Here is a 12,220-nt window from a genome sequence, read left to right as displayed (position 1 = left end):
ACCTTTCTCTATTGTTGGTAGGAGAGCAGACTGGTGCAACTACTGTGGAAATCAGTATGGAGATACTTCAAAAAACTAGGATTAGAGGTCCCATTTGACCCAGCTATCCCTCTGCTGGGTATTTTCCGAAAAGAATTGAAAGAATCATACCATAGCAACATATGCACACCCATATTTATAGCGACACAATTTCTAATAGTTAAAACTTGGAAACAGCCTAAATGCCCATTAACTGAAGACTGGATAAAGATGTGGTTTTTCTATAAAATGGAGTACTACTCAGCCATAAAGAATGAGAAACTAGAGACATTTATAGCTAAATGGATGCACATTGAGGCCATACTCTTTAAGTGAAATAAATAGGTCACACATGTGTAAATACCGAATAGTTTCTCTAGTGTGTGAGATCTAAAAGTGTAAATAAGGTTCAAAATGTTTAACTGATAATGTGAAATAGGAAGAAAAGGTCTAAAGGAGTAGGGGATGTGGGAGGGGTAGGGGAAAGAAAAGAAGAGAGAAAAATATGAGAAAAGGAAAAAAATGGAAACAAAGTCTTTGTAAATACAGAAGGGTGGAGGGCGTGAAGGGAGGGAAGGGGAATGGGGAAAAAATAAGAACCAAGATACATCATGTAAAGGTACAAGATCCCAATGATGAATGTAACTGTATTGTATGCCTAAAATGTACCAATAACTTAATGAAAACCAAGTAAAAGGTTAAGAAGCTTATTCTGAATTGTTTTTTTGCTTTCAGCTTAAGCCTATGATATAAAAAATGTTTCTTTGGGGATATAAAACAAACCTGCAATTGGTAGGATAAACAAAACCACTGGTTTAGAAGAAAAAAAACACCTCAGAGATTACTGCAAGAAAATATCTTAGAAATCTTTTCACTTATGATATATAAGAATAAACAGAACCTACTCCTAGCTCTGAAGGCATTTAATAGTTCATTCTCTCTATATATATTAAAGAGATATTTAAGTCTGCTCAGGTTCAGCTCATTCCTTTCTCTTGATAGTTATGCTCTCTGTTTTCCCCTGTCCATGTGTTCCTGATGGGGCTGTCAATCATAGTGCATTTCTCCCCTACCTTATGAATGACATTGTCCTGAAAGATGCAGGAATGGAGCAATTCAGAAACTCATAATGAAGTCTTTCTACAGTGTCCATTAGGCCACTCTGTAGAGGAAAATACAAGTAAATGGCTATTATGCAAATGCTAGGAGTTCTCAGCTCTAGAATCAGGCCCTTGAGACCCCAATCTCTACAGCTCTTTGAATTATATGAGTTACTCTATGATCCTTTCCAACTACTACACTCAAGTTTTTGTTTAGGATGGTTTAAATTGGCTTTCATTTGTCACTTTCACCTGAAGGAATCTTGAAAAATTAAACAACTTGTCAAGATCCAATGGATCCTCAACAGTAGAGTCATCATCAAACTCAGGTCTGTTCATCTCTATGTAGCAGAATTTTCCTGTGATATTTTATTTATCACACAGATGATTTATTCCTAACATCTAGTTTCCCTTAAGAATGGAAAGGAAAGGAGCTGTGGTAGGTGTATGGGGGTGGTAAGATCTGTTGAATCCTTTATCATTTCCTGTTTGTAGGAATGAGCTGAAAGTGGCAAATATTGTAATACACACTAAAAATTTAACCCATTTTGTGTGGTACTTAATGCATATGAGAAGGAACCTAAGCAGGCTAATTTAAAAAAAACACAGTGAATACTGTTACCATATACCATCCAATGGAAAGGCAGGGATTTTCAATATGAGAAATGGTGAGTGGAATCTTAGTAATAGTGTGAGGTAGGTTTCATTTATAGTTCTATTCAAAGCATTTTAAGAACAGATTTAAACTTGTGAGTAGAGTGCAAAATTGGTTCCAAGCATTTTGACTGTTGAACAAAAGAAAGAGTGTTCCTCAATTTCACTAGAGTTGCTTCAGTTTCCAGCTTTATAAGAAATGTTATCACAGGAGATGAAACTCTGGTCTATGGTTATGATCCCGAGACCAAGATTCAGAGTCCTCAAATGAAAATCACCCAGTTTTTGTTGTGTAAAAAAAAAGCAAGTCAATTAAGATCCAACATCAAGGTGATGTTTTTTGACCTTGATGGAATTATGTAAACTGAGTTTGTACCTAGGAACACTACAGTGACTATTATAAGGGCTTGAGAGCAATTAAATAATATGGAAATCATTATGGAAATCACTATGGGGGATTCCTCAAAAATTTCATTTGACCCAGCTTTCCCCTCCTAGGTATCTCCCCCAAAAGTTAAAGACATCACACCACAGTGATGTATGCATACCCACCTTCATAGAAGCACAATTCATAATAGGTAAATCTTAGAAACAACCTATATGTCCTTTAACAGATGAATGGATAAAGGAAATGTTTTTATACACAATGGAGTACTACACTGCTGTAAAGGATAAACTTGAGTCACCTGTAGAAAAATTGACGCACCTTGAGACCATAATGTCAAAATATCACATGGTTTCTCTTATATGAAAAACAATATATATCTGAAATAGATAAAAGGAAAAAAGAGAAAAAAACTTCTTGTACTCAAGTGCAGAAAATGTATCTAAAAGTGTACCCTGACTTAGTGTAATTGTCTAATGTGTATTATATGTTTTTTGGCCCATTATTACGGCTTTTAATGTGTGTATATATGATTAACTTTAAAAGTGCTGGCAACAGGCTGGAGATTTAGCCTGCCTCACAAGCGCAAGGTCCCAAGTTTAATCCCCAGTACCAAAAAAAAAGTGCTGGCAAAATAAAAGGGGGGATGAGAGGAAGGGGAAAAAAATTGAAACGTATTATGCACATGTATCAATTCCCTACATACTGTAAAAAGTGTACTAATAAAAATCAAAACAAAGTTAAAAAAAAAGAAATGGTGTGCATAAAGGCCTAGAAAAATAAGCAATTTCATTTCTATCATGACAATGTGCTGTGTCATACATTGTACATCACTGGTACAGCAATTTCTGTTAAAAAACCTTACTGTGTGTCCTCATCTACCTTTTTTAACTAGGTTTGGCACCGTGTGACATCCAGTTCTTCCCTAAAGTCAAAATGACCATGAAAGAATTGTTTTGAATCTATCAGGTCATCAAAGCAGCCATGATAGTTCAACTAAAGATTGGAAAAATAACTTCAGGACTGGTTCAGAAGTGGCAAGAACAACAGGATCAGTACATTATAAGTACATTTAAAGTGAGGGGGAATATGCATCACCGGTATACACAAAGAAAAGCAATTACTAAAATGATGCAACTAGCTTAAAAATTAATTTTTAAATAATAATTTTAATTTTTAAATCAAATGTAATTTCCCTATTTTAAATGCTTACTTTCTCCTACTGTAATTAATATATGATTCAAAATTCTTATTTCTTTCTTACCTTATTACTACTCGTTTATTCAGTTATTATTAGTAAGGGTCTTACAATTTTTGTTTGCCATCACATTTTTAAATAGTCTTTTTTATAGAAAGTACAAAATATTTGTTAAACTAATAAATTATACTGTTACAAAATGAAAGCTACTACTTTGATACTCACCAGTATTTTGAAATTGAAGGATGAGGGATGTTTTCTCCTATAAAGTGGAATGAAAATTGATTAAAAGCCCAGGTGTCAGTACTTAAGAACAGCACATGAATTCTGATTGGGGTTAGGCAAAGGTGAGTCTTGGGAATTTCAAGGCAAGGTAGAAAGGATTCCTTTTTCAACTGGAGCAGCTCTTCACTCATCAGTATTTCACAGAGACATTCCATACAGGCTTTTTTTTTTTTTAAAGAAGTTTTATTTTTAATTGATATATAATAACTGCATGTTGATAGGGTACAATGTGATGTTTTGTTTGAGGAATAGGTTCCATTCATTACATAAAAATAGGGGGTTGGTGCAGCATGGTATTACCAGTGTTCTAGGGAATTTGGAGCAAAACATACATAGCTGAGTGTCTTTAAATTCTAAATTCTATTTATTTTCCCCTTTACAAGTGCATGGTCAATGTTATTAATGTTTTTATAGTATGACAATATAAAATTAGTTCTGCTTCAATTCTAAGGATTTATATAATTAATACTTTTCAGAATTTTAGAGATAAATGAAATATTAAGGCTTCTAGGGTTAAAAAAAAATCTTTGACTTCTACATAAAAAAATTAAACTTTTTATGAGAAAATTTTATATTTTGGATTCAAAAATTTCTCTTCCTCTGTGTTAATCTGTATTTGATTTCTTTCTCTATAGGACAGAGCACATAAAAAGCACTTGCCATGCTCCTCCTTTTCCAGTTTAGGCTTTGTCTTCAGTAGATTTAAAACCTGATTAGCTGTAATAGGATTCCAGGATGTGGGCAGATGCCTACTGGTCACGGACGATAGATCTTGCAATCAGTTCCTTCATTATTTCATTGGTACCACCATAGATTGGCTGAACTCGGGCATCCACATAAGCTCTAGATAAATTAGAAGATAATTGAATTTATATAAATAGAAGATATTAGAAATTTAAGAGTTCATTTTACCAGGTAACTTTTAAAGTATACATTTAATGAAATTCAAGCAATTAAAATTCTTTGTAACTTATTTTCCCAGTATAACATTCATCTTAGGTTGATATACTTAAAAATTTATTAAGGCATTGATAATTTATATAGCTTTTTTTTAGTTTGCTTAGAGATTACAAATTCAAAATATAATTTATATTGATTTAATTTTATAAAATCTAGCACCTATAAAAGCATTCTGAAAAGTATGTTTCAATTTTTGAAATGCATGGAAATCTTAATTTTTTGCTGTCTTTTAGTATTTTCTCAGGAAGTTGAAATATACTGGTTTTAAAGGAAAAGAAAAACTAGAGAAATTAGTTATTTTCTGTTATTCTTTTAGTTTACATCATGACTACCACCACCAGGAGTATAAACTGATGCTTTACAAAATACTACTTCCATGAAGATAAAAGTAAATTACTCTTTGGAAATGATTAACAGCCACTCTGGTGACTTACGGGATTAACATACTAAGTCGGAGTCCACTGCCACCCTCATACAGACAGCCATGCTGTCAGCTCATTTTTAACAGCCACAATGGGTACCATGCCACTGTACAGCTATTTTATTTTTTCTCATCTCTATTTCACCTCTTAGCTCTGGGATTAGGAGGATAAAGATTATGAACATTTTGCATGTAGAAGAACCTAGATTCAGAGGATCTACTAATTAATGGTTACGATACCATTTATTGGTCACAGATTGCAATGAGAATATAGCTCTTTGAAAGTATTTTTATTATGGCACAATTCTTCAATGACTGGGCATTTGGGGCTAATTAAGCTTTAAAATTTTCTAGTAGACAAAATCTAAGGCATTTTTTTCTCAATTAAAATCTTTTGCTAATTATCTAATTATCAAGACAACTCTGAATTTAGGCTTCTTCATATTCATCAAGGTACCTTGCAAACAGAAATGGGCACTCAGTAAATATTTATTGATATGATTCAGTGTATTACAAAAGAAATTTAGAACCTTAGTATTTTCTGATGGAAGTTTTTAAATCTAGACATTTATGGTTTTTATACAATACTCTTTTCTGGATGGATTTTGTTGTTTTCCTCAAAAGCAGGCACTTGCACTTTGAGAACCTTCCTGGCATTTTAGCCTACTTCAGCAATTCCAATGCTCTTAGACAATTTTAGACAGGGCAGGGCACTTTTTTCTCACAATAAAGAAGTTCCAATGGGGTATGTAATGACAGAGATCAGTGGACCTTTCATAGGTTACTAATTAAATTTGGTCATCAACTAAAATTAACAGAGAATAGCAGCAGAAGAAATGTTTAACTACACTGCAATGAAGCTCTTCATCTCAGGCTGCCTTTCCTAGCAGACAGAGAAGTCTTCAAATGTCCATGATTTAGCTTCATTACTCACAGTCTCACTCCAACGAATAAGACAAATAAACCCACATGCTGGGTTTATTAAAGAAAAAACAGATATGGGGGAACAAAAACCTCTTTCACCTGTGAAACCAAGACTCAGCAATAAATTATATATGTATTAACAAGCAATGCAGCTTAATCTGGGGGATGGAAGAAGCACAAATAGATGGATTTTCTTCCCTTAAATCAAAGTCTGCACTCTACATCCACATATTACCTTATGTGTCTAATCAGCTTATTTGATTTTAGGTAACATTAAGAATCCCTTTGCCTTTGTGGAGAGAAATAGTCTAAAGAGTTGTACAATCTTTGAACTAACAAGGGTGCCAAGAAGATAATTATTATTCCCTACGGTAAATACAAGTCTTTCAAACTGAAAACAGGAATTTGAAATAAGTCATAAAGTCTTTGTTGCTACTGATATGAAGGCAAGAACTCTGAGAAAACAGACCAGTTTATACCATGCTAATCTGAAACGATTCAGATGGCTGACTCCTCTGCATCTGGTGTGTCTTTCTTGGAACCTGAACTGAAGTACACAAACATGAAACCACTCCATTCCACTACATTCCTGGCTGCAGTTAAAACAGTTAAGCAAAAAAATATAAACTCTACTTCTATGTTACTTTCTAAACACAGTGAATATTATGAATATTATGGATGAATTCTCTGAATAAAACATATGTACAGAAAATGTACAGGAAACATTCCAGTGACGATTAAGTTTGTGCTAGCTCACTCAATATTTATTTCATGACTATACAAAGATTAAAAGTATCTGCTAGCTGGGTGTGGCAGCACAAGCCTGCAATCCCAGCACTCTGGGAGGCTATGGTAGAAGCATCACAAGTTCAAGCCCAAACTGGGCAACTTAGTGACTTATTGAGAACATGTCTCAAAATAAAAAAATAAAAAAGGACTGGGGGTGTAGGTTCGATCTCCAGTACCACACACACAAAAAATCTGCCTTAAGGTCTATTCAAAGTAGTTCTGAAAGGACAAACCAAAGCTCAACTCCAAGGATTGATTAAAAAAACAAAAAGGAATCATTCAGGTATTTCATGACTACATTCTTAAAGAAAGTAACAACCCTGGTTATTGCTGAGCTTTTACAAAGGTTTATAAATGATATCTAGTAAATGAAAGCTTTCTGAGTTGCCAGTGACCAGAGAAAATTAGCAAATTATATCTATGTTACAGCTTCTGTTCTTGAGACTCCAATAAAATGTTCATCTTCCTTTGTAAGGATTATAAGCATATCACAGTTTTTAAATTATACTTGTAAAACTGATATTTTCAAAAGCATTAGGCAGTTTGAATACAAATTTGATAATTTTTTATTTAAATAGCCTATATTCAGATAAAAATTAGCAGAAGTTTTTAGAAGCCCATAGCATTCTTATCCTCAAATTCAGAATTAAGATGGACATTTCTAAATATATATCCAAAGCTTCCTCTGCAAAATTTTATAAACTGAAAATACTGTGATGAAAGATAAAAGCAGGTGTGGTGGTGCATGCTTGTAATGTCAGCATTCTGGGAGGTGGAGGCAGAAGGATGTCAAGTTCAAGTCTAGCCTGGGCAACTTGGTGATTTTAGCAAGACCCTATCCCAAAATAAAAAATTTAAGAAGGGCTGAGGATGTAGCTCAGTGCAAAGGCCCAGGGTTTAATCCCCTGTAATGCCAAAAACAGAAAAAGGGAAAGAGGAAAAATATAGATAGATAGATAGATATAGATATATAGATATATCTATATCTATATATATATTTTGGTACCAGGGATCGAACTCGGGTCCTTGCGCTTGCAAAGCAACCGGTAGAACCACTCAGCTAAATCCCCGGCCCAAAAATATATTTTCTAAGGTGATGATGAAATCTGTCATGAGAAGACTGAGACAGAAGACCAAATGAAGAAGGAAAGAGGAAACGATGGAAATACAGGGAGAAGTAAGGAAGATGTCATTCTCTGTTTACAAACTGCTGTTGTTTCAAGCTAACAGTATTCATTTGTAATACAATAAAGAGGTGCATTTAATTTCCTTTAATTTGAAGAGATGAAAATTCTATTTGGAAAAAATAAACACTTATTTTTCCAAGCAAAATAATCAAATATCTAAGGTATGATATATCATATCCTTTTAGTATACAAGTTAATTATTCTGTTTTGCTACTTTTGTTTGTTTGCTTTTAAAAAGTTGCTCGGAGTGTAGCTCAGAGGTAGCACACACTACCTAGATGTGCAAGGCCCTGGGTTCAATCTCTAGCACTGTAAAAACAAAACAATAGTGACACAAAGTGATATGTATTCTTCAAAGCCAAGCCAAGCATCAAGTTTTTGGTATACTGATCTATTTACTTTCCTTAAAAATAACAATTCTAGTGCTGAGTTGATAAAAAAAAAAGCTGCTTCCATTTGCATTGAACATACTCTGCAGTCACCTGAAAAATACAAAACTTTTGTACTTTCTCTCTACACTTGATGTACAAAGTAAAAAAAAATTTTTCTTTTACATCTTTAAGAAGAACATAAGCATCATACTCACTTTGCAATCGGGTATTCCCACATGTATCCCCATCCTCCATGGAGCTGTACACAATCATATGCTACACTGTTTTGTAGCTCAGATGCCCTGGATGACCAAAATAAACAGCAGAAAAGTGTAAAATAAATATTAATGAGATGTCTTATAATCATACTAAAAAAGACATGATAAAAATTACATATAAAATAAATGTCAAGAGAACTTTCACATAAAAGAATACCTTCCTTAATTTTTATTTCAGGGTGAATTTTTCTTAAGGCTAGAAACAAAATGTAAAAACTTAAGACTATTAGGTTTTGGCTATTTCCAGCTTGAAAAGGGTATAGTGAAGAATGAATTAGGTGTAATTTGTTTAGATTCTCTGTATGATCTAATTTACCCTGCCATCTAGTTCCTTTTCTCTTTGTAATGTTATTTTTCAAAGATGTTTCTTTCTTCCTAAAGATTACAATTCTGAATTCCAAAAATGGTGAAAAAAATGTTTAAGTTACTGACTTGCCAGAAATAAACTGAAGGCAAAAGTGAAAACCGAGGAGGGTAGCCTACTAAAGTACATTCCATTATATAGGAAACATCAAAAAGTTATGTAGGGTTATTCTTCAGAGGAAGACTACAAAAGAACGTGAGAAAAAGTTTTTTCTGACCTCATCACACAATTCTGTTTGCTTTGCAGTGCTGGGATCACACCCAGGGCTTCTCACATGTGAGATGAGAGCCACTACCACTCTTAGTAATAATTTTAACTATAATAAAAACTCTAATAGTAGGGATTTTATTCAGGTTAAGATAAAAATATAAGTTCATTCAAAACCCTTTTCTATTTTTCAATACTTGAAAACGTAAGGCAAAGGTAACCATAGACATATTTTTCTATTTAAAGTAATTTTAACTCAAGCCATAGGACAGGTGATGTTTCTAAACAGACAAATCTCTGGGTTGCAATGAAACTTAGAATTCAGTAATTTTCTATATCTGGCAAGTATTTTAGTGAAATATTTATTGAGCTATAACTAGTTGCTCTCCTTACTTCTATGTTAAAGAACACTATGTCTATAAACCTGGTGTTTTCAAGGAACAGGTTAGTAACTATGCAAACTTTTTTCTCCAAAATATCTAAAATTTTTATACTTTTCACACTAGTCAAAGAACTTGCTATAAACATAGAAAATCTCCACTAAAAGTTCTAATTTCTAGTAATTTCATGTTACTTTTCAAATTGTCATATTTCTTATGTGCAATCATTATATAAAGCACTATTCTGCATATTTCCCCTATTCTACATATGACCTAAGCTGAACCCAAGTTAATGAATAATGACAGGAATTTTTTTCAAGGCTACTTTTGGCCTAATGAGATGTAAGAATTTCTTAAAGAGGAAACTAAATCCACTTCCACAATCTGATTTAAATTCTATGTTCTTGCATTTTAAAATACATAAAAGTCTTATAGGGATCTTTTTTCAATTAATTCATCTTTAACACCATTGTTAATCATCTTTAATTCAAATGAAAGTCTTTCTAAACAGAATACCTTGTTCTTTTCATTTAATAAAGCACGTGTGACTTTTGATTAGACAGTCACTCATTCAATAATTTTTTTCTTAGATCTGGAAAACACTTCAAATAGAAAAATCCTGTCTAGGGCTGGGGATTTAGCTCAGTGGTGCTGCTGCCTACCTTGCAAGTGCAAGGGCCTGAGATCGATCCCCGGTACCAAAAAAAAAGAAAAGAAAAATCCTGTCTAACCTAATCATTTCAGATAGCAAAAAGCTGTCCCAGGAAGAATGAAGTTTGGTTAGAATTACTTAATGGAAGAACTGTGACTTATAGTATTTCGAGACTCCTAACTCTTCCTGTTCTCTTTCAGTCTCACTATACTGACTCACTTCAGATAATTTGAAACTAAACTGTTACTTGAATGAACTAATCAGTCATCCTATTTCAGTCTCAATATTTTATTTTCAATAGCAAGTTATGAATTAAATACTAACTTGAGTAATTTTTAGCACATATAAATAGGCCTAATGGGACTTTTCAGCAGTTTAAAAAAAGTCGATCCTTACTCCTATTTTCATTTATACCCCCAAAGCTGAGTTTGGAGTTGGCAGAATCCCATAGCAGCCTGAGCACACCCCATGTTTTAATTCCTGTAGCAGGCATACCAATATTTCGCCATGGAAGCAGAGGCAGAGTCCAGATGTTTCGTTTCATGCAGCTGCAGACAGCTGTCCACAAAAGCTCTGGTTACACATATGTGTGTTTTTAATTCTGCTAGTTTATGCTGCACAGTCTTGTGTTTAAAGAAGAGGAAAGAATAAAATGAGCTTGGCAAAAGTACATATTTTGATTCAGCATCTCAAAAATTACATAATAAAAGATATTGAGAGCAAAATAAACGTGGAATTGCTGGCTTTATCTTCCAAAACAAGGTATATGTTGAATTAATCATCTTAAATTAAAAACACAAACGTATTTAAGTGTTAAGGAAACCTGCACTAAAAGATGCAAAAACAGATAAATACCAAAATCCATCACATGTTTTAGACTCCAAAGTTTGGACAATTAAAGAAAACTGCTTGAAAAACAGATGACTAACACAAGAGCACCATCTCGTGGTACAATCCTTTAGGTACAGCTGTTGACCACACGTATTTTCCTCTGGAGACCAAATCTTTGAAGAATTATTCCTTATTAATGAAATTAACTATATACATTTCCTAATTCCGTCTTTTTGTCTTGGAGTAAAATAATAAAAGAGTACTACATATTTTCATAAATGCATCAAAATATCTATTATGCCAAGAATTATCTATAAAATTAATAACAGAATCAAGCACTCAGGAAGTCAAACACCAGTATACTACAACCTTTTCTACCCCTCTTCAAACACTCTCATCCCTGTGAAGAATATGTAGAACACTCTTCAAATGAAACTGAATGGTCTAGAACTGTCAATGTTAATATACTATCTACCCCTGGAAATTGAGAACATCTTCAATTATTCTTGACTGCTCTCCCTTCAAGTTACTTTATTCCTTTTTTTTGGTACCAGGGATTGAACTCAGGACCTTGTGCTTGCGAGGCAGGCACAGTACTACTGAGCTAAATCCCTGGCCCGAGTTACCTTATTCTTGATTTTTGGTTTTTACATCATGAACTTTGAGTTTAGATTTTGTTTTCTTTGGCACCAACTTAAACCTCCTTCAGGAAATTGGCTTGGACTTAAAAGTACTGGCATGGTCTACTTTGAGAAGCCCCCAAAAGTACACTCTAGTCTAGATGACTACTTAAGATTGAGGCCCAGGTATGATCAGCTGGTTCAGTCTTCATTATGGAAATTCAGATAGAAACAGAGTTCTGACCATTCTGCTGCGGCATTTATAAGACATAAGTTAACAGCAGCCACACACATGGAAGTTGATCACAAACTTAGTGCATTGAAACACAGATATTTAATGCTTTCCACCTATATACTACTGCCAAGTCCAAAGCCATGCCTGAGTTCTCAAAAGAAGGGCAGGAAGTTAGATTTTTTAGAGGATCCTGGGCCTACTTTTACACTATGGGCCACAACAATTCTCAAGCCACAAAACTAAAGTGTCGTTTATTTCTGGAAAACTGAATGGTAATATAATGACCCAGGACCTGGCCAGACCTCAGTGTGTCATGTGAAATAGAAACAGGAGATGCGAGGGACAGTTTCTATATAGATGT

General features: G+C 33.8%; 1 protein-coding gene across 1 annotated transcript in view; it reads right to left on the bottom strand.

Annotated features, from left to right (window-relative positions):
- Positions 1-3,801: 3,801 nt before the first annotated feature.
- The window catches only part of Acadl (acyl-CoA dehydrogenase long chain), a 32,657-nt gene continuing 24,238 nt past the window's right edge, over positions 3,802-12,220 (bottom strand). Inside the window, exons 9-11 of the mRNA XM_004851115.4 lie at positions 10,669-10,796; positions 8,508-8,594; positions 3,802-4,483 (exon numbers count right to left, since the gene is read on the bottom strand). Coding sequence (XP_004851172.1) covers positions 4,390-4,483; positions 8,508-8,594; positions 10,669-10,796 — 309 coding nt within the window. The 3' untranslated portion in view covers positions 3,802-4,389. The remainder of the gene's footprint in view (positions 4,484-8,507; positions 8,595-10,668; positions 10,797-12,220) is intronic.

This window comes from Heterocephalus glaber, unplaced genomic scaffold (assembly GCF_053883595.1).
Source record: "Heterocephalus glaber isolate CG9 unplaced genomic scaffold, H.glaber_assembly_v1.0 deba00000621, whole genome shotgun sequence".
In the NCBI taxonomy this organism is placed as follows: Eukaryota; Metazoa; Chordata; class Mammalia; order Rodentia; family Bathyergidae; genus Heterocephalus; species Heterocephalus glaber.
This window is presented reverse-complemented; position numbering and strand designations above follow the sequence as displayed.